The sequence below is a fragment of the Pyrgilauda ruficollis genome, unplaced genomic scaffold, assembly GCF_017590135.1.
Source record: "Pyrgilauda ruficollis isolate IOZ18807 unplaced genomic scaffold, ASM1759013v1 scaffold21, whole genome shotgun sequence".
NCBI lineage: Eukaryota > Metazoa > Chordata > Aves > Passeriformes > Passeridae > Pyrgilauda > Pyrgilauda ruficollis.
The window spans coordinates 10,553,055-10,576,206 of record NW_024520318.1 but is presented as its reverse complement, the minus strand read 5'-3'; the positions used below and the strand labels follow the sequence as shown (position 1 = coordinate 10,576,206).

General features: G+C 46.6%; 1 protein-coding gene across 8 annotated transcripts in view; it reads right to left on the bottom strand.

Annotated features, from left to right (window-relative positions):
• Window positions 1-595: 595 nt before the first annotated feature.
• The window catches only part of TP63 (tumor protein p63), a 103,071-nt gene continuing 80,514 nt past the window's right edge, over window positions 596-23,152 (bottom strand). For 4 of the 8 annotated variants that reach the window (XM_041467844.1, XM_041467846.1, XM_041467847.1 and 1 more), the window contains exons 6-15: window positions 22,159-22,345; window positions 20,349-20,464; window positions 19,947-20,056; window positions 19,564-19,700; window positions 18,497-18,579; window positions 17,450-17,586; window positions 6,863-7,020; window positions 5,822-5,966; window positions 4,908-5,001; window positions 596-3,631 (exon numbers count right to left, since the gene is read on the bottom strand). In XM_041467844.1, the coding sequence (XP_041323778.1) occupies window positions 3,335-3,631; window positions 4,908-5,001; window positions 5,822-5,966; window positions 6,863-7,020; window positions 17,450-17,586; window positions 18,497-18,579; window positions 19,564-19,700; window positions 19,947-20,056; window positions 20,349-20,464; window positions 22,159-22,345 (1,464 nt within the window). In that variant the 3' untranslated portion in view covers window positions 596-3,334. Of the gene's footprint in view, window positions 3,632-4,907; window positions 5,002-5,821; window positions 5,967-6,862; window positions 7,021-8,329; window positions 13,635-17,449; window positions 17,587-18,496; window positions 18,580-19,563; window positions 19,701-19,946; window positions 20,057-20,348; window positions 20,465-22,158; window positions 22,346-23,152 lie in introns of those variants that run through there. The other 4 variants (XM_041467845.1, XM_041467850.1, XM_041467851.1 and 1 more) reach the window with 4 other exon arrangements.

The window sequence follows — 23,152 nt, the reverse complement described above, 5'->3', positions numbered from 1 at the left end:
GAAGCTGGGCTGTTAATGTGGTGGTCCATGGACAGAAGGAAGCCCTCAGCTGATGGAGGGGACTCCATTCCCATCCCCTTCAGAACAACCACCCCACCAGCTCTGACCTGTTTCTTCAAATCCTTGGAAGAAAAACTGAGATGCAAAGGAGAAGGAAATGGCTTTGCTAGGATGCATAGGGTGATGAACAAAGCCTTTGGTGCAAGGTTATTTCCCATCAAAGATCAGCACTGACCCTGCCTGCTCCAAGCACACACACCCTCCCTCCAGCAGGACATGGAATGTGGGGCACTAACTGGTGCCCTGCTCAGAAAAAAAAATATGCAAATCTGATGAAAGGCCAAAAAAGAGCCATGCCAAAGGCTGAAGACTTCACAGTTCAGCAAGAGGCTTAGGGAGCTGACCTGCTGCATCTGTCAGAAAGGCAGCAGATGGATGCGCAATGGCACTTTGGACCACATAGATTCTGTGGGGACAGAAAACTGCACCCATGGGCAAGGGTGGCACTAAGCCCCAGCTGCTCAGAGGAGGACATTTCCAAGAAGGAGCACAGGGAGGAAAAGAAGGTGCTTGGGAATTCAGTGTAATTTTCAGTTCTGGCTTTTATTTTCATTCACTTCAACAACAAGGTGTTCGAAAACACAAGAGGCGCCTTGGTGCAGGTAACATGGTCATTGCTACAAGCATTGGCAGATTCTTAGCTCCATTAAGCCATAACACTTTGATGCATCAAAACAAAACAAAATCACAGCTCTACAGGGGAGGGCAAAAGCTACAGCAGTTCAAACTCACTTGAGATTCCAGTTAAACAGAAGTGGGCTCCATAGTGACATACAGTAGAAAGGTTTTCACAGCATATATTTTAATCATTAGTGATGCAGCAGAAAAGCTCCATCTCGCCGCTGAGTTCAAAAGCAGATGCTGAAATTCTTGTACCGATTCTGGGCACAGCATTAAATGCATTAACCTTTATAGTCAGAAGCTCCCTAGATCCTAAAATGACAGTGTGTTTTGTATCAGTGTATGTACAATACTGAAGCAGCTCAGAAGGACTACACAATGGAGATCCAGAACCTTGGAGGTGAGAAGAGTACAGCCTAATTCACCTCCAGGAACTTGTAAAGTACCTGCTCTAACTCTCTCCCCACTCTAACACTGCCCTGCTGAATTAATCCTTGCATCAAGTCAAGAGCAGAACAACCCTCATGTTTTTGTATAGAAAAAAGTAGCAAGCTATAGTAAGTTCTCACACTGAGCATGTTAAATACTTTGAAATCTAGGACACTGCTCTTTGAAGTGTTACAAAATAAAATGGTACCACAGGCTTTCAGTAGATGCTCGCTCCCCCCTCAACTGCAAAGTAACACAGTAATCTCAGTATGAAAAATACAAATATATTTACCCAGTGACTGGCTGTTTGTTACATGATTTGTAACTGTACGCCTTCTGCATAAAAATAATAATTAAAAAACAGAAAAACAAATAACATTTAATTGTGGTTCTGTCAAACCCCATCTCCCAAAAAGAAATAAATCTGATCATGTCTTACTGTAGGAAAACAAAAAATTACACATACAAAAAATATTTATATACAAACTTGACAGTGTAACCATCTGGCATTACCATTTATAGCTAACCAAAACAGGCTTGCAGAGCCACCAAAAGGCAGTCTTTGAATACAACACAGATCTGGCACAACAGACAGATGGAGGATACTATCCGTATCAGACTTAAATGAAATTTGTGACACAGAGCAGGGCCCACAAACAACCACTGCTTTGAGACAGGAATATTCAGCTGTAGTAAGGTATGATACTTCCTTTAAGCTGCTTTTTCCATCTTTTCCCAGAAAAAAAAAAAAAAAGAAAAAAAGTCAGGCTTACTGTTACAAAGAACCAGCCAACTTGAAAGCAGCTGTGCAGAGCCTTGCTCCTCAGCTTAGGTTGTATACCTTAGAGTCTCAGTACTTTGGCTAATGAAAATGTGAAACACATATTTCTCAGTTATTCATCCACAGGACCATTAGAAAGCAGAGGAAATGCCTCAGTGCAGGACTGTAGTAGAACCAGTAAAGAAAAAAACAGAGAAAAATCAATTTCTCATGTAAACATGGCTAGTTGCGATAACAACACCCATAGTTCCCAGAAATTATCTCTGCATTAAGGCAGCTTATGGTTATTCTTCTAGTTGCTTGTCACTTAACCTACAGCAACAAACACAACCAGTTCACTCCCATTAAAGATGTATCTAAAGATGAGTCTCTCTTCTTCCCAAGTAATGTAGCATGATCCAAACAAAAGGTTGTCTGAGTTTAGGGTGGCTGGAGTCATACAAATGGCTGTGCAGCTCTCACTCCTCCATTTAACTGGAGGCTAGGTGGGCAAATCCTTATGCTAAACTAGGCAGGCTGCATGGCAAAGCCTAATTCTGTAGCTTAAATGTCAGGAGTATTACGGCATATGGTTATATGTACAGTATTACAGTATACTGTGAAAGGTCAGGTGGGGACAGCATTCAAGTGACCAGTAGATTTATTTACACTTCCAAGCCTGAGGGACACAAACCAGGACACACATATGAATGTATACCCAAAACAAGGGGAAACAGCTGGCTTGGTTTTTCCAGAGAAGGCGAGGGACAAGGCAAAAGCAGGATGCAGGTGCTGTCAGCGCTGGCCTGCCCAGCAAAGTGCATGTGCTGTCTCCGCTGGAGAATATTACACATGAACAGAGCACTCAGCTCCATGGGAAGAGGCTGTTTAAGTGCAGCGTTCAGCAGACTGATTCCCATTTATTTTTCAGATAAACTGTCAGTTCAGGGTTGGGTTGCTTTGGTTTTTTTGCATTTGGTTTTGTTGTTGTAGTGCGCTTGGATGCTTGGGTTTTTTTTTTTTTTCCCCAGGGTTTTGGTTTTTTTTTAGGCTTTTTAGAATTGTATTCCAACCTTCCTGCTTTACAAAGTGGGATAGCTGGGCGAGAGAAACATGTTTCAGGTCAGGGCACCCACAAGGTGTGTGAGGATTCAAAAGTCAAGAAAAGAAGCCCTCTACCCAAAGGAAAACACAAAACAAGTTGGCCTTCTCAAGAAGGTCAACGGTAGTCAAGGAAATACCACCCACCTTCCCCCTTTGCTCAGCTCTTCCCCTTGCAAGAGCTGGGGTGGAGGTTGCAGTCCAGGAGCATGACCTAGACAGCACCCAGGGCATGACCTAGCAGGAGTGAGCAAGAAGGTTCCCTCCGCCCTCCGTCCGGGGGTGCAGTACCAAGCAGAAGGAAGACAAATGAAGGGCTGAGCAGTTCGTGGCTGGGGCGGGGTGGAGGGGGGCCTGCGGGTCTCACTCCCCCTCCTCTTTGATGCGTTGCTGTTTGTTGCGCCGGGCATCCATGTCGAAGTTGAAGTCGTTCCACTCGTCGCGGGGCGGGAAGGAGATGGTTTGGCGCAGCGTGAAGCGCACGGCGTCGATGACCCGCTCCCCGCGCGTCTCGCTCGAGCCCACGCTCACCGTGGAGGCGCCGCTGGGGGTGCGCAGCAGGTGGGGAGGGGAGGAGAAGTCATGGAGCTGCCGGTGGTCCAGGATGCCCTTCCAGATGGCATGGCGGAACTGCTCCGGGATCTTGAGGCTCACCAGATCCTGGAAGGCAAAGTGCAGGGCTTAGCACTTAGGGCTTATCCCAGGGGGATCCCAGGGCAAGCTGGGCTCACAAGGAGTGAACACAGCCTCTGGGCCACCAAGAGCCACCAAAGCTGCTAAAACCCAGGTGGGCCATGATGTGCAGCAGAAGATAAACCACTACTCCTGGAAATGGTGCTTCACTCTGGAACAGGCATGTGTGGCCACGAGGCAGCAACAGCCTGCTTCGAAGGCACAAAGTCTATTTTTAAGTTGCACAAAACACTTGTTCATGCATAAGATGTAGTGACCTACAGCTAGAAGCTTAACTGGACTGCAAGGCCTCCAAGACAACCTCAGGCTGATCTGCTGGCTGTCAGCGGTGGGGGATGCTGGGTTGCTGAAAGTCAATGGCTGAAAATTTCCATGTTAATTACAAAGCCTGCAAAAGGATTTTAGAATCCAAGCCTGAGCTCCAGTATCCAGAGCTCTGAGTGTGACTCAACAGGAATTGTCTTAATTACTTTAACGTAACCAAATTTAATAACCGACACGTAGCCTTAAAAAACCTGTACTTTGAGGCCTCATCATTTCTGGTGCAAAACATGAGGATTGCATTACCTAAACTCTGGGATACACAGTATTAGCTTCTGAAAAAATTAGCCACCAACTTCAGTTAATTTGGGTCAGCTTTTCTAATTAGAGCAGCAGCAGGAAGGAAGGCAGCCCATGCTAGGGAGCAACAGCTCAGTAAACCACAGTCTCCCAAAGTTTTGGGGGGAAAAAAATGGGACAGCCAGCTCAGAAGAGAGCAATGGCCCTGAGAGGAAGCAGCAACCCTGCGGCAAAAGCCATGCAAGAGTAAAAAAGTGAGAACAACAAACAGGGATGAGATGCCAGTGGCAAGGGAAGATGATTAAGGTAAGGCCAGAAAACAGAAGCAGGCAGGGAAAATTGCAGACCACTTCTGGAGAGCCTACTTGTCTGCAGGCAAGTGAGGTGTAAACTGAAACCGAGCCTTGCAGAATTAACAGGCGCGTGGGCTGGGGCCACTTCAGGGGCTCAGACAGACAGAGCTGGGGAAGGGGAGACACTCTTTCTCTGTGCCAGGCAAGGCAGTTACAGTGCTGGCCCCAAGTCCAGCCTCTCTTTACCTCACAACATCTCTCCTCTATGTGCAACAGCCTTAAACCAAACTAATAATGTAAAAATAGAAGTATACTGAGTTTGGATTTCTGACCTGTTCCTAAGGCAGGGCCAAGAGCGCAAACAAAGGAAATGGTGAGGAGTTACTTACATCCATGGAGTAATGCTCAATCTGATAGATGGTGGTCAGCCCCTGGGTCGTGAAATAATCCACACAGGATGAGCAGCCCAACCTCGCTAAGAAGCTGCAGAGGAGGAAGGAAGGAAGGAGAGAGAAAATAGGATCACCCTGGCTGCAACAGCCCAAACCACAGAAAAACCAAACACTCAGCCAATCTGCAGCAACAGGAAACAAAGCTTTCACCCTTGGCTTGACCTCCTCCAAGACATCCCAGGCCAGCAAGCCACATCGCTGCCACATCAAACAAACGAGGGAGTCCTTCAGCTCAGCACCCAGCAGACAGCCCTCATGGCAGCACCTTGCCTAAGTTAAGAGCCAGTGCTGCACAGCCTGGGTCTTGAGGCAGGAGGGCTCACACAGACCCTCCTGCCAGGTCACGTCACCCAGAAGGTGGATGAGCCCACGGCAGCCTGGTGCATGCACAGAGGGCTTTAGCAAGGCATGGGGTCTAGGGCTCAGACACATCATGCACTGCCAATCAGCACATTCTTCCCTAAGTGTGAAGGATTCCTCATTCACGGGCAGCATCTTTCAACTGGTTTGACCTCACAAAGGGCAGAGGGGCTTCTGACCCCAGCCACGGCTTGTCAAGGGGCCAGAGGGGAAAAAAAGAAAAACAAGAAATGTTTGCAAGACAGCCTGGCACCCTCAAACTCCACCAGTCCAACAGATGCTGCATCCCTCAGCTTTCTTGCAGTCCTAACATCCCTGTTTCTCTCAGCTGCTCAGAGGTGGGGATTTGAGGCTCGGTGCCCAGAGGGTGCCAGCCTCAGGACTGCCAAGAGCCCAGTGGGATCCGGTGCTCCAGGATCACTCAGGCTCCAGACCCAAGGGCTCTGCTCCCTTCGTGTGGGCAGCGTGCCGGGCAGCCTGCTCCCGCTCACCTGACGATGCTGCAGTCTGAGGGGTATGGAGGAGGGGGGGTGCAGTGGGACGTTGAAGGCATGGAGAGGGGAGGAGGCAGCGCCTGCGTGGGGCTGAGGCCATTCATGTCACCGGTCATGGCCATGTGGGTGCCCATCATGGGAACTGGAGGAGAGAAGAAGGAGGAGCACATTGTTACCCAGGCATGCCCAGATCCTGGCTTTGCCCCCAGCACAGCACCCAAGGACAGCATCCACAGCTGAAGCAGCCTGAAATCCCCTGTAAAACTCTGCACAGGGCGAGCTCATGAGAAGTTTCAGGCAGGACCAAGGACCAGATGAGACAGTCCTTCTGGAGCTCTCCCCTCACAGGAGAAAAGTGCCACCATCACGTCACCTTCCCTCCCAGACAGGCTGGATAGAAACCCTGGCTTGCCTAGCCACAGGAGACGAGCAGGACAGAGCCAGCAGAGTAACCTAATACAGCAGCCAAACAGCTTTGTTTTCAGAGACAGCAAGAGCACCAGAAGGGGCTCAGCAACAGGTGTGGGCAAGAGTCCAGCTGTTTTGAAATAAATTAAAAAACAAAACACCAACCAAAAAAAGCCCCAACAAAACTCAGCCCCCAGAACCATGTCTGTCATCCTGGATTTACAGGACTGCTGAGCACACAGCAGCAGCCAGGAGGAAAAGAACTGCGAGATGCTTCCTCTAAAATTAAGAACTGTCTTAATTGAACCAAGGGAAAAAAATGCTGCCAACACTTGCATCTCCTCTGCTGGGAAAGGAAGAAGAAACAAGTCTCAAAAGCCAGAGGACAGTGCAGCCAGCTAGATCTGCAGCAAGAAGCAGCTCTGATCACCCTGTGAGGCTCTGAGCAGGATGCTGAAGCCTTGCCCCGTGGCACACCAGCGAGCAATATTTATTTCGCTCCGCAGGTTTACAGCAAATGACTCCAGGCTCTCCAGCTTAACAGCAGCCGTGTGGAGATGCCAAGTCTCCTTGTCCAGACTAGCAGGGAGCACACAGGCAACAGGAGAAGGAGGAATAAGAGTTTCTTACTGTTGGTTCCCATGCTGTCAGGGATGGTGGTTGGGGTCAGGGCGTTGCGCTGCTGGGGGTTGATGAGCTGGCTGACCGAGGGCAGCTTGTTCATGCTGTTCATTTTGCTGAGTGGTGGAGAGTTGGAGCCATAGGAGGACTGTGACTGCATGGAGGTCCTGCAAACCAAGGAGATGTTAGGACAGGGATCAAAGCAGCTGGCTGCTGAGAGTGTGCACCCAAGGGGCTACATGGCATGGGAAATCACTGATACCATAGGAGCATCACAGATAAAGATCCTTGGAGAATGAGTCAACAGGAAATAAGAGGTTTCCCAGATATTCTCAGCACTTTAAAAAAGTGAAATACCAAAAAAAAGGACAGCTTAATTTTTGGTTGAAACTTTCTATTTAAGGAGAAGTGTCTATGCAAGTTTTTCAGTTGAAAAGAATATATGGAATGCCAGCAAACATGCGCCAAGATTTGAAGAATGTTTTTAAGTTAAACTCTCCTTGTGGTGAAAGACTTTTTCATAGGAACAAGAACTGAGGAAACCATCTCAAACCATCCTAAATGCCCCTGAAACCTGACTGCAAAAACAGTTTTCAGATTGGGTCAGGCTTATCACCTTGTTTTTTTCCAAAATTCGTAGTTATAACAGCCAGAGGCTCCTTGCTCAAGACAGATTCTATGCACTTTAGGGACCACAATTGAGATGGTCAGAGCTGCCTGGGATGCCAACAAGCAGCTTTTGCTGGTGTTAATGCAAACCTGGTATCCAAACCCTGCAGGCTGCTTGCAAAGAGGACTGAGTTCCCACTACCACCTGACAACAGCACTAGCCTCCCTCAAGTCCATCCAGCCCCAAACTCCACTCAGCATTCTCATGGAGTGGGCCAGAGAGGCTGGCCAGAGCTCCCTGCTGCCCAGCCCCGAGGGTCCCAGCCGCAATCCTGCCATGTAAGTGATCCAGACTGCCAAGACTGGGATCTTCTGAATGGCAGCCCAGCTCCCAGATCGAGTTATGGCTTTGGCATCCTATCTGGAGTGGGGTCCTATGTGAGACATGCAGAAAATTATAATTAAAGCTGGTCCAACAGCACAATTGGCATAGCACTGCCATGCCGCAAGGGAGCAGGTTTTTCTCTCTCTGGCACCAGGGGCATTTGGAGGACTGGGCAAAGGTTTGGGAAATGTGCTGCTTCCCAGGCACAAGTGCCTTCAAGCTGTGGTCACCCTGCAGGGCAGAGGTCACCCAGCTCACCACAGAGCCTGGCATGCCTATCACACTGACCCCACGCTGAGTGTCCAGGGGCACATTCCCATCTCATTTCCCACTGGGAAGCTTGTTCCCATCTGGGTATATAACTGGTTACACCAATTCCTGGGAACTGGCTTTTCTTCTATGCAAATAAAATAATTATTACTCCAAATAAGCAAAGTGTAAAAGGAAAGAAAAGGCTTATTCCTAGACAATTTATTAAAACCTTCAGCATTCAAGGTCAAGTTCCATACAATTACATTGTCTCCAGCTTCCTGCACTTTCAAGACTTGCAGTGTTGGGTGGAGAAAACATCTATGCTAACAGGCTAGAGTATCTAAGGCCCTGAAGAAATGTTACCTAATTACACAATTACAGGAGGTACAGAAGGGTGTGAACTGTCCTTTGGCAGTGAAGATGCAGGACAAGATCCAGCAAACTTCACAGACTCAAGGAAGTGGAAAGCACAAGAAGCTTCACAAATTAATATTAACAATGGCAGCAGCTCCCAAGGGGAAGTGAAACCGAGCCATGAAGTTCAGACCTGACTTTTCAGAGTGAAGGGGAAGATTCAGATCTGATGTTTCAATTCCCCAGTTATGAAAGTTGAGGGCAGCCATGAAATTCAAATCAAGTTCACAGTGCCCTTAGCCCAAAAGGCTTTTGGATTTAGGACCAATGAGTATTTCTACTTCATGTGTTCAGGCACTTGAGCTTCAGCTGAAATTAACACACACCTGAAGAGTCTCTTACAGCAAAATCTGCATGATCTGCAAGTGAGGAGGTCAATGAACACAGCAAAATTCCAAATCAAATCAACAAAGGCTTCCCAAAGGACACTGAGTTGCATTGCTTGAGGTCAGCAGTGGGCCTATCTTTGCCCTCTCCACCACCAACAGTGACCTCAGCAAAGCTAATTAGGAGACTACAAATACTTGGGGCTAAAAGAAAAACAAAAAGCAATCAAAGACAACCCAGCCCAAGACTTTAGAACAAACACTTTATAAAATAAAGGCATACTTTAACACATAGCTTAGGGACTCCACGCTTATCTCATTCATACTCACAAGAGGCAAGATTAACATCATCAAGTTCAAGGGAGTAAAACAGAAAACAAAAGCATTTTTTTTTGTACCCACACTAGTTTCAACTAAGCTATTCCATCACAAGAGCACATGTTTAAAAGGCCATCTAGCCAAAGAGAAGTCTCAAGATAAACCAAGATGCAAAATTTTATTGAAAATTAATGTCACACATCAATATAGCAAGAGCCTTAGAAACACAAGAAAATGCTTTTGGATTAAGCACAAGGACTACATGGTGTTTGAGGACCCATTTAAAATATATTGCTTTTTCTCCTCGATTTTTAAAAACAGATATAAGAATGTCATGCACAGTGATTTTCATTAAAATTTCACTTACTAGGTCTCAAGAAAGATTAGAAGTCAGAGCATTAACATTTCTTTGATATCAATGCCAATGAAATGCCTTTTAATATCAAGGTATAAGGACTTCAATTAAGAGACTATTATACTTCTTGGAACAGTCTGATACAAAAGGCACTGAGTCACCTTCTGCAACTGAGTTTTTCCTCTTCAAGAGGCTATGTAATTATTTAGCAAATAACATTTGTAGTTATGCAAGCTCTTATGAGGGCAATCAGTCTCTCATGCTTCAAGGCATATACTGATCATCACAAGAGGTCAGGAGGGAACTTTCTTGTCCCATACATGAACAAAGTTCAGTTCACAGTCTCGTATAACTCTACATTTTCCCAGCTCACTGGACAGCTGCCCTTCACCAGAGGCAGCAAACTGCTGGGACAGACCAACTACCTGACTGAGCAGATCAGAGTCCTTGTTGGCTAGAGGAGCACACAGCCATGTAAGCAGCCCTAAATTACATCAAAGGTTCATTAAATGCAATTGGGCAGATCAGGCTCAGAGTTTAAGATTTCACCCAAGCCCCTGTGCCTGCAGTTTGCTGTCCCTGCAGACCCAGAGGCAGTCAGTGCAGAGACACACAAGAAGAATCAGAGCTGTCCAGTTCTGTGTCTGCCCTCCCTTCCAGCAGCCACACCAAGGATCATATCCCTGGTTGACACAAGGCCAGAGTGCTCATGGACAGTAGTTTTTAAAGCAAGGTTTCCCACAGGGCTGTGTAACACTGGGGTGTCACTGATGTAGTCTAATAAGGGCACACAAGTGACACAGAGGCTGCTCAGTGTCATTAATCTGATTTGAAGGCCCATGAAGCAGCAGGACACTGAAAAGCAGAGAAATGCCCTTACTCCCCACATCCCAAACTGCTTCTATTCTAAAGCAAGTAACAGTGCATCTTTTCAATCACTCCAGTGGTTTGAAGGCTTGGTACCTCCCTGGGAGCATGGAAAGGAGGAGCTCCAGCAGTTACTGGGCAGACAGGAACTACAGCACAGGGCCAGGGGTGGCAATAATGACTCCCCTTAGATTTCAGGTATGGGAATTTCTCAAGGCAGGCCATGGATGCAATCTGCTCTCCAGGGAATGAAGCTGTAATACAGGGAGTGGATATATATCAAGTAGTTGACACAGACTGATATAACCTGAGTACCTGATAAGGCCCAATTAGTCCACTTGGTTATTCCTTGAAAGGAAAAGGCTTATTTTCCTGAAGACACAGAGATGGCAAAGAAGCACTGAAAAGACAGCTGGGGTAAAGTTTTCATTTTATCTGCAGAGGACAGACTACAGAACAACTCAAATTGCTTTCAGCTCCAGGTAGTTGATAAAAGAAAAAAAAGAATAGCACCTTCTAATATAACCACCTGGTAGTTGGAAAGCAAATCAAGTCACCACTAAGATCAGCATCACAATCATCATGCTCTTACAGCCAAGTGAGACAAATCAGAAAGTCTTTCCAGAAAACAATAGGATACAAACAATTTACATTCCTGTTCAGTGGAAGTCTGAGATGTTATATTGCCCATTACAGTACAAGGCATTTCCTAGAGGCCACACCAAATGATGAACTGGAATCTTCCAGTGCAAGCTGTGGATGCCTCCTCAAACTTCCTGCTGGTGAACAGGTCCAGGAGCAGTGCTCTAAATACAGATCAGTATTTCCCTGTCACAGTACTTCCATATTGCCATCCAGAAGCAGAAAATGCAAAAATCGAGGAATAAACCTTCACTGGAAGAGCAGAAAACAGTGCCAAACATAATCCTACATCTGGGCTGCATTTACAGTTCAGGTTCCCACCACTCACAGGCAAAGGAATCACATTGCCTTTCTTCTCCCACATAAAAAGGCACAGAACAATAGTGACCTGCTTTGTGATCTCAAAGAACTTCCTGGAATTTCCAGGCAGGGTAACAAGGCACTTGATTTTGATTAGCTTTACACAAGGAACAACGGTAAAGCTGCAACTGTATGAAGTAGGCACTGCTAGTGCTTAATTAGCTAAGTTATTGATATTCTGAACTCCAGCGGGCTTTTGGGGGCTCTTTTCCATCAGCCCTCTTTCACACTGCTATGGTAGAGCAAGTCTTGCTAAGACATGGGAGATAGCCAGAGATGGGATATGGCTCCTAAAGGAGATGTCAAGTACGAGTCATCACCTGCTCAGATCCCTGCTCTGCTGCCTAGAAGCAGATGATGTGATGGTCAGAGATAAGGGTCTTCTCCAACTGCATCAGGCTTTTTCTCCTTGGTGGGTGGCCAGGCAGCCTGCTCTGTGTTTGGGAGGCACCTTCTCTTCATGCTGCCTAATCTCACGTTTGTCAGAGCTGTGTCTGCCCCAGATAAATCCAGCAGACTGCACTGCAGGGAACACAGGTCCCCAGCAGGATTTATACAGCCTCCTGAGCTGCTCAGGAGCTGCAGATCACTGGCATTTGCAACCAAGCTCTGCTCTCCAGCCACTGTTCCTGTGTACCTTCAGTAACTTCCTCACATTTCTATGTCTTACTGCTGTGAACATTGCAGGGTTCCTCAGAAGCAATGCCTGAGAGTGTGGGTTGAAGAGCCCTTCTCTCCCAGCATCAGGGGCTGCTCTTCATGTGAAGATGTTTGAGCACCTCTCAGTGGGCAAAATGCCCACCCTCAAATCCCTTCTCCCTCACTGGAAGTATCCCCATCCAGTGCCATGCTCAACATAGCCAGCTTAACTCCATGGCATGTCATCGGCCTGTTGATTGTTCCTCTTTTGTGACAGTCTGGGCTTGGCACAAACCCCTCCTAGCCAAGTCCAATATGAACGGCTTTCAGAGACCGAGTTTGATAAAAGCAGTGTGAGAATTTACAAGTCCTTGCTGAGAAAAAGTCTTCTGTGCAGGACTTGCTAAACCCAGAAGCACTTCAGACACAATTAGCAAGACCCTCTGGTTGCAGGATTAATGGGCAAGGTGGACATGGCCTGAGGCCATTTGGCTGAGTCAACTGCAACATGTGATGACACTGCTTTCCTTTGAACTCTGAGGCTTGGAGAGATGGGGAAAAAGATAGGAGGGCTGATGAAAATGTTAAGGCAACATCTAAACTTCTGAATATCTGTAAGGAGAGGGGCTAGCTCCAACCCCTTTTCACAGCTAGGGCACTAGGGAGTTTTGGACACTCTACCCTTTACACCCAGGGCTGCAAAGGGACAGGGACATTGGGCACACAGGGGTATCATTACAACTCTACCACACATTCAGCTTGTACAATTCAGCTCACCACTTGGGTCAAGCCCACAGAGTCAGGAGGAACTCCCTAAGTTCAATAAAGCTGGATCAAAGTCAGCAAAGCTGGTGCAAAGTCAAAATCACACAGCCTTCCTTACAATTCTGATGTACTTCACATCAAGACCCCTTAGGGTTGAAAATAAGTGGAAACAACTCATGATGCCAAAGTTGAGGGCTTTTCTGCAGAAAAAAAATATTGATTTCTTAGCAGTGCCAGTTCATATAATTATTACCTCTCCCTGTCCAGCAGTACAAAATACATCAGCTACTTATACTAGTGCATGGCCAGCACTGAAACAGGCCAAATTGACTATCACAGACCATTTAAACACGTATCCTCTGCTTCCATCCCCCCAGTCCATTGACACATTTTTTTAACTTAAACAAGACAAGAGGCATTTTAAAATTGAGACCTGCTCAGAGAAACCCCACAGAGTTTCACAAATACAGAAGTAAGAAGGAAGAGTATTAACACATTACAAAAATGTTACACCAAGGGGAAAATGTTACACCAAGACAGACAACATCGTGGTTCCCGACCTCGCAATGCTATGGGTTACAGCTAAGAGGTCTGTACAAGTGTCTGTTGTTTTTGCAAAGTTTGAGTCCCTTCAGAAGTGTACTCTCACTATTCACTCTGCCACTATCAGGCTGTGTATTTGCCCCACTGTTCCTAGTCCTGCCAGCTGGGCAAAGTGACCCTGCCAACTCGGTTTATGGATATACTGATGGGTTTGGGGGGCTGGAATGTTTTAGGATGGCATCGATCTGTTTGGGAGGGTCTCTCCTTGAGTCCGTGAGTTCACTCCTGAAGCAGGCCGAAAGGAGACTGTAAAGAAGGAAACCAGAGAAAAGAAAAAGATGAATGTACAGAACCCTTTGCCAGCCACCAAGAGAGAAACAGTTACTTTCCACCTTCATGATCACAGCATGGGCTTTCAAAGAGGGAAAAAGCAGATGTCTTAGCACCTACAGTGAGGGTATGTAACAGGGAGATTTAGGAAGCTGGAAAGCCCCAGGCACAAGCGAGTGCTTGGCAAGGAAGGGAAAACAACCAGTTGATAGAGAAACCTGATGCTGTCCTAGTCTCATGGGTACAAATAAGGCCCTGATAATGTTTCCAGTGACAAATCTAGGAGAGATGAAAGCACTCAACAAAGAGGAAAAGGAGTAGCAGCTTCCATTGAGTCCATTTCTAACTACAATCACTTCAAACCCAGAATCTGGTGCTAGAGAAGGCAAACAGTGCCTATTGGCCATACTGATTACAGCTCAACTACTCTCCTTTGAAAAGCTGAGGGGTCCCTGGGGCCACCAGCTGAAGCAGAGGGCACTGTATCCTCAGAATCCATAAAGCACTTCCACCTGGTTCCTTTCATCTTGGCCATTCTGTAGTGAGAACGCTATCCAGGTGCCTGGAGTTCACATGCAAGCACAGCACTACAAAACCAAACCAAATCATGCAAAAATCCACTGTTAGCTTTCACACCAAAAGCGAGATTAATGAGGTGAAGGTACAAAGAATGCCTTCCCCAGCAGCCCCCTTCCCACAACAGCAAGCACTGGGATCCCTGCAGCTCAGCTGGAGCACTCCAGGCATTGGATAGCTCAGTTCTGTCACAACTCACTAATGAGGTTAATTCCTCCTCATTTGGATAGTGAGTTGTGCTGCTCACCAGACTGAAAGGCAGCCAGTGGGCTCGTAGCTGCAGCCCTGCTGATAGGAAAGAAATGTTTGCTGGGGTACAAGATCCTACTTGGATGTAAGAGCCCCCTTTTTGCTAGCCATTGGAAGGCTTTGTGAAAACCCTTCAATCACAGGAGTTGGGCTGGGCGTTATGAACTTTATGGGTCTCTTCCACCTTGAAATATTCTGTGATTCTCTGCTGCAGGGAACTGAAATACAGACAGTTTTGAAAACAGTGCTCAGCAGAGTGAAACCTGCTGCATGAAAAAGTGTTTTCTAGTGAAACCCTTAAAGACTATGCAGGTAGCTCCGTGGTAATATTGATGGCAAACATTTCACAGCAGGGTAATGAGGAAACATTCCCTCCTCAAAGCATAAGCCACCCCTGATATCTCTTGCAGCAGTAATCATCTGGCAAATCTGTTTTACACAAACGGTAGCAGACTATGAACTCTTCTAAATAAATGTGTGTGCTGCAGTTCAAGTAAGGGCCCCAGGATTTGACAGTGAAAAAGGAAGAACAGAAACGGAAAGAAAAAAAAAACCAACAACTTCCCACCTATGATCATGAAGGTATTTGGAATAACAGTAAATAGGAGAAAACCATGCACAAAGAGCAAGCAGAGAGAGGAGATGAGACAGAGAAATATTGTGGCCTGGCACAATGTGGAGCATTGCAGTATTTTGGTCATCTAGTGGGACACAAGAATGCTGATTGTCACCAGATTTGTCCTTCCTATTCCAGAACAGTCAGACAGCTGCATCTGCTGGCCTGTCAAATGCAATGCTGGTCTGTATGTGCACGAGAGCCATTATACAGTTGTTTTCCAAAACGACAGTTTTGTATTTTTAAAACTACCTTTCACCATGATCATCTCAACCTTACTTTTCCTGCTCTTCAAAAAAGATGAAGCTTTCCATGTTGTTGGAGTGACAGGAAAAACTCTTTCCACACACCTCGATAGCTTCTCCATGCTACCCACTGTCCCAAAAAATAAACTGAAAAATCCAGTAGTTCCTCCACCAAGGTGTGACTCTGGATGCTGCTCCATTTTGAGAAGGAAGAACCAAAGGCAACTTTCAACATCCCTTTGCCCTGAACACATTCCTTCAGATATTAAGTCATACCATGGACTATTGAGGAAAAAGCACCAAACCCCAAAGTGTACCTAAGAAACTGTTGCCTGAATATGCATTTCAGCACAGAGGACCCTGCCTGATGGCAGGCTGTGGACAGAGACAACTGCAGCAGCTCTGGACAAATACTAAAAGTTATTTTTCTCCATGCTCCTGGCACCCTTTAAAGCTCTTAATCTTTCTCCCCTGCATGAGCACACTCAGCAACTGAGAAAAATGAGTAAATAACTGGACAAGTGCCAGAAGACACGCCAAAAGAATTTTCATTAAATTAAATGGCTGAACTTCTACATGCTGGTCTTAAAGGTAACACAAATAACAACCTCTTTTGCCAGGAACCTATTCTACTGATATAGAAAGAATGAAAAAAGTTTATGGCAAAGCCAACTGTCAGCAAAGGAAAGCTGTCATCTGCTGCTGTCCATTCCTGCTTACAAAACCATTTCTCAGCTGAAATGGCTGTGGTTCAGGTGAAGCTTTGAAGACAAGCAGTAGAGCACACAAATGCCACAATGCCTAGCAGCTAGTAAATACAGGCTATAGTATATACAAACAGTGCAGATGACTGATAAAAGTAAATAACAATAATGAGATTTTTAAGTGCCCCAAGAAAAGAGTCCAGAGCCCCTGGATGCTCCAGACATTTTGGCAGAAGGCTTTTCTCACACCTCCACAAGACTCCAGCTGACACTAAAAACACACAGGTCGAAATGCGAACACATGCAGAGATCTGGCAGAAAGCTGTGGGATTGCAGAAGTCCTGAGACAAGGCCAAGGCACTGAAATAAATCCCTACAGGCTCAAGTGGAACTTACGTGGTGCCTTGGCCCCACGCTCACCTCTGCAGAGGAATGAGTTATACCCACAGCCTCCGGACATGCGAGATCCGAGCACTGCCCTGGCAGCCACCTACAGCCCAGGGGCCATTTTCTGTCACCCGAGACAGCAGGTGAAGCAATGCCCATGAATGACCCTGCTTACTGCCTGTCTGGGAAGTCATTCTCTGCCCAAGCCTCTGACTGCAATGCTTTGGGAACCCAGGCACCTATTTGGCCTTTCTTTTCCCCATCCTCCTCACACTTACAGCTCACAGAGCAACCCCTGCCAGCTGAGTTCAGAAAGGATGGAAAATTTCTCATGAGCAATGTGAACAGTCATCTGGCAAACTGCAATTTTTGACAATACTTCAGAAGAGTGTATAGAATCTTTTTCTGAAGTGCCCACTAGCTGTAAAGGAAATTTTTTGTTTTTCAGCTTTGCTCTTGACTTTCAGCTGCCTGTTTTACAGCTGAACAACCTGAAGTGTTGTTGTACCACTGGAACACCAGCCCTCCAGTGCACTGCAGTGGGTGCAAGGTCTCAGCTGAGCTTGTGCTCACAGTCCCAGCTCTAGACACTCTTAGCAAGGCGGTCAGATGGATACTCTGGAGAAGGCACTGGAGATGGCTCATGTTTGCTGCCATTCCCATGGAGCGATGGGACAGGAGCGCACCAATCCCCCAGCTGGGATGGGCACATGCAGCAGGTTTTTGACCACAGGCTGTCAATGGCTCTGCCTTGGGATCTGGCTGGAAGCCAAATGAGGCACTGAGCCCATCCTCATTCACCCACCGAGGCCAAAAGATGAAATATGTGGGATGAAAGACTAGAGAGGGACCTTGCCAGCAGTCAGGACGTGCACTGGGGGAAGCAGAACTGCTTTGTCCAATTGCTCAGCCCTCAGCTGAGCACCGTGTCCCTGTGAACACCCGTGCAGAAGCCTTCTGTGTCTCTCTCCTCTCTCCCCGCTGCACTGACGCTGCAAGCACACCGGTACTCACTGCTTCTGGAGCAAGTGCTGGTGCTGCTGCTGCTGCTGCTGCCGGTAGGTCTCAATCGTGTGCTGGGGAAGGAACTGCATCAGCTCCAGGGACTCTTTGATCTTCAGTAGCATTTCGTACGTCTCCCGTCCCCTCACCTGGGTCACAGGAAAAGGACAGGGGGTTGGGGAAAAGAAAAGCTTTAAAGGACTGCATTTATAGACCTTATTGATAGTCACCTTAGAAAGTCTTTGAAAATGTCAAGTAAACAACCAGAGCAGGATGCAAATAGTCTGTTTATACAGTATGCTCACACAAGAAAAATGCTAGCTCTGTTCTAGAGGTGCAGCAAATAATGCTGAAGAGTGATAATCTCACACTGCAGGCTGATGAACATCTTGGGGTTGTCATATGGCTCAGCGTGGATCTATGCCAGCCAAAAGCAGCATTCTGATCCAACCTATTTAGACAGAAAAGGTCTTTACTTGCCTCAGATGTAAGCAGATCTGGTGCTGAATCTTACATGCCCTCAGAAAAGACAGCACATAAATCTGGGAGCTGGGTTTGGCTCTCCCTTCTCCAAGCACACCATGACTTGCTAAATGGCCAATTAGAGACAAGTCTTGCCCCTTCTGAGTCTGCACTTAATACAGCATATTTCACTTCTGTCACTGCATTACAATTGCAATATACATAAAAGCCACAGAAGCATCCACCTATCAGTAAGACAACACCCAGTTTTCTAGAGAAAGGTCATGTGCCACAGACCCAGAAATGACAGAGGAGGAAACCTAGTTAGATCTTGAAGATAACGTTTCCACCAGGACAGAGAGATCCCTTGAGATATTCTCATATGCCTTGCACAAGCCATTCTTAGCACCCAGTGGGATTTTCAATATTTTTTATTTGGAATATGTATTTAAAATTAGTAGCTAATGGAATTAAAGAAAATAAAAATTATTCTTTCACACCCCAACACCATCCTCAGTTATTTCTGAAGTCTAGGTGAGCCTCAAGTCACCATTTAAGATACTAAACATAGGCTAAATAAAAAGAGAGAGAACTCACTGGCAAGTACAAGAGTTCATCATCTGGGGAGCGTCTTTTTTTGATAGATGTCATCTGTATGCCATGAGTTCCTTGTCGAAAAGCTGGAAGAGAAACCCCAAAGGCATCCCATTAAAAAAAAAGAAAGGGGGGGAGAGGGAGGGGAGAAGCATACAAAGAAGAAAAAGGCAAAAAGAGATACAAAAGAGACATGAAGTGCATGACCAGCTCAGATCTGTAGTGCTCTGAAGGGATCTCTGCCTGAGCCACTCCAGAACTGCCCTTAGAGCTCCTGGCTCCTTAAGGCAGATGCTGGCAGGCCATGTCACTTGGGGAAACACATCAGCCAAGGAGTGCTGGATATATGACAAAACCCCTGGCAAGCCACACTTCAAACAAGCACTGGCTCTTTACAGGAAAGTTACAGAAAGTTTTGGTATTACAAGGCTCACAAGCTGTTGGTGAATCAGTGATCCACAAAGGTGAGACCACTGGCAGGGAGCAGAACTCACTGAGAAAACAAAGCTCCACTCCTGTCTGCCTCCTGTCATAATCTGTGCCTGCTGCCTTCACTGAGTACAGGGGAAACCGAAGGTGGATTTCCACATCTGCATGTCCAGTGAGGACTTGGCTCTCTTCAGAGCGCAGAGAGGCTGCTTGCCAGGGCATCTGCAATGCACAGCAGGGTTTGTGTGCAGCCTCAGTCTAGATCCCTGTGGCTGGAAGACACCTGCCACAGCACAGAACACTGGCTAGATGAAGCAAAGAATAACAGCATGACCCCAAACAAGCAGTAAAGGTCCAAAAGGTTAGAGTTCCAGACATACAATTGGAAGGTGGCAAATAAACACCCCCTCCACTCACCACTGGCAGGGCTAATCTAACACCAGCAATGCTGCAAGGGAGCCCACACACCCAGACTGTCAAACACAGCTTTGTGAACACCAGCTCAATTTCTAGGCTGATTCACCCTGGGAGAACAGATGCCTGATGCCCTCCTGCCTGCAAGCCCATGCACAGCACCACTCTGTCCCGGTGGCACAAGCACCCAGAGACAGCCCCATCTGCCCAGCTCTGCAGCTACTTACGGCGCTTCGTACCATCACCATTCTTTGTGCTGTCGGACACTTGCTGCTTGCGGATGCTGTCCTCGTCTGCCTTGCGGTCCCTGCCTGGGCAAGCACAAATGCGGGCTTCGAAACATCGGCGGCCCAAGACTTGCCCACTGGGAAGACAGGTGAGGAGAAACATCAGCTGGCATCTCGGACACAGGCCAGCAGCTCTCAACTTCACACCACACTCCGCACCTTCCATTGCCCAGCCCGGATTTCCCAGGTGCTGGGCAAGTCCCAGCTGCAAAGATCTAAGAAATATCCTGCAGCCCCTTGAATTAAGTTGTTCCTAAGGAGATGGAATGCTGTCCTAAGTGGAAGAGGGGCAAGAAGGGTTACACTCATGATGCACAACTTACTCTCTGGTTTCCAGGGTCACAATGATAAGGATCGGGCGGCGGTTCATCCCTCCAACGCAGCTGCTGTTGCACATGAAGTTGTACAAGACTGTGGTGAACTCAGTACCAACCTGGTGAGACAAAGGTGGAGAAGAAGAGATGGTGGATGGAAAGCTCTGCTTTTTCCAAGCCCTCCTCTTTCATTCCCCAAGCTGGGCTGTAAGTGGACCAGCATGAAATAGGCCCCCAGTAGAGAGCTTCCTTAAAAGGGATAAGGAGGGTGTTTCACAGCTCATTTCTGACAGAAAGGAAGATTCATTGTGGTGAGGATAGGGAAAGCCCAAGAACACAACTCCTTTGACCAGGGTTACAACCCCCAACCCTTCCATGCCAGGGTGCCACCAGCTCAAGCTCACAACACACCTGGGGTGGCTCGTAGGGGACCAGCACGCTCTGCCTCCCGGTGATGGGGTCTTCTACATACTGGGCATGGCTGTTCCCTTCCACTCTGATCAGGTGGCTGGGAGGTGCAATCTGCCCTGCAAAGGCAAAGAGGAAAAAAACAAGACACTGCTCAGTAAGGTCATGCACTGAGTGGCAAAATCTGTCATCAGGGAGATGCATGTGGACCCAGAGGTCCATCAGAGCACACAGGTGCCTCTCAGCCCTTGAAGCATCCCTTCCCAAGATCCCTGCTGCCAGACACCAAAGGCAACACAGGCTTTCCCAAGCTCACTCTGAACACCTGTGGCTAAACTTGAACATGGGCTTCCCAAGATCCCAGAAGTGAGCCAAAATGTGAACTGAATGGCAGCTCACAGCAGTTCTTCCAGCAGATAACTCCTGCTGGATTTTCACACCAGCTGAAAGCCTTTATTTTCCTCCCTCTAATGTATATACAAAGCAAATTCCTTCAAGTCTCAATTCCTACTCTTTTTCCCATCTAGCTAGCTAGCTCTCTTCTACTCCCTTCCATCAGTCTTGATCCTTAAAAAAAAGAATCAAGAAGCAAAAGAAATATGCATTTAATTAATGGTCAGCTTGAAAAATCATGCTTGCTTACAGCAGAAGGGAACTTGATCTTCTTGGTTCCTAGGCCACTTTCCAATAATTAAAAGCTTCCTTCCTATAAATTTTCTTTAGTGTTTCTACAACATTCAACTAAATTGTGAGGAGAGAAGCCTGCTATGGGTTCATCTCAAGAATTTGTTTTGTGTATTAACTGTTCATTTCCTACTCATAATACAGTCTATTTCTACAGAAATAATTATTTCAGAATAAGAATTTATAGATTTTTTTCCTTTCTTAAAACCCCATTATTGAATAGCGTCAAACCTCAATAAATCCAGTCCTGTCAGAAAAGCACTTTTTAATATAAAAACTGATTTGAAGAATTGTCTCACTCCACTCTGATTTTACTCTCCCAAGGCCTTGCTTATTTCTGGGGCTTGTCTAGCTGGCTGCACTGTAACCTGCAATGGGATCCAGACTCCTAAGACATCCTGCTAACTGACACCAACCCAGGGTTTTTTTACAGTAGGAGATAAATAATGTATGTAGAATAAAACAGATGCTCATCTGAACTTAAGTGAACTTAAATGACCAAGACAAAATGGAACCCAGCCTGTGAGCTTGCAGAAAACCAAAGGACATTTTAAAAACAGCTGCTACTTCACTAACATGAGGAGAAGCAAGTAAAAGATTAAAACATGTATACTGAACTGGGAGTGTTACATGCAGAAGAACGTTGCCTACAGTTGATGCTGGCACTTAGCATTACCCTGCCAGAGATAAACAGCCCCTCCGTCTTTGAGGCGTGGATTAAGGACTGGAGATGATATTGCATCCTGTTACTAGATCCCTGTCCCAGCCACATGGAAGCTCATTCCTGAGCACAAGAACAGCTGCTTCTCATTGCAGGAGCAAAAGCAGAGCAGAGAAGGGCTGCCAGAGGGGCAGTGCCTGCCACGGGGACAGACATCTATCCGACCGGGGCAGGCACGAGGTTTATTTCAGTGCTTTCCTCCCAAGGACGAGCAGGCACAGGGACAGCTAAAGCATTGATTGCATGATCCTTCCTGCCAAGCACAGGAAATAAAAGGCTGCACAAGGTGTCACAGGGAGGTCTGTTTCCAGAAGGTTTGCTCTGAAGCTGCTGTCACATCCCTCAGTGGCCGCTCATCAGCCAAGCAGCTCTGGAGAGGGACTGCCAGCACAGCACTGCCCTCCTTACCCTCGTTGAACTCGCGGCTCAGCTCGTGGTTTGGGCAGCGTTTGACCACTTCAGTGACGTGTTCAGCTTTCTTGTAGACTGGCATAGCCCTGATGACAGCTCCCTGAGGCGGTGGGGTCATCACTTTGATCTGGATGGGACACGTCTTGGCGATCTGGCAGTACAGCTTTTTCAGTTCAGTGGAATACTGAATGGGGAACAGAACAAAGGAGAGGCAGAAGTTCAGCTGGGGATAAAGGCACACCAGGAACATGGAGATGGCTTTGTACATGTAACTGAAAGCACCAGCCACTGCACAGCCACTGCATTTGTACAACAACCGTGCTTCCAGAATGGTGACAAAACCCCTAGACCTTTACCTGCTGTAAAATAGCAGAGCATAAATCTACATCCTAGCTTCCCCAAAGGCAAAAATATTCAGATAAAGAGCACTTCATTTACTTGAACAAATAAAGCCTTCATTTCTCTTGGGCACACACTCCCTCTTGCAAAGGACACCCAACACCCACCTAACAAAACAGATGCTATTCTTTTCACAGCATCCTGTAATCCTGGAAGCACTCAAAACCACAGACATAAAAGTGTTTCATCCTGTTTTCTAAGAAGCCCTCCTACTCTTGCAGAGGGATTAAATAAAAGCATCACCCTTGGAACTGAACAGTACTTGAAACCAAGACCCTGATCAATCTGAGAGTTATACCAAATTTGACATTTCAGTCATTTTTTAAAATCATCTCCCACATCTACTGAACATCTTTGTAGTAATCCCCTCACTTCCGAACTAAAATCATTACATCCAGAAATTAGGTAAATAAAGTCCAGTATTTTATTTTTCAAAGGTCAGAAGAGTTGAACAGCCCAAAGACCAACCCACAGTGACCATAACCTAGAGCAAAACCTAGCAGCTGGCTCCAAAAGGGAGGCTGTGACCATGCAATGAGTATTTGGAACACAACAAGGTGCTCTTATTCACTGTGCTAATTTGGAGAATATT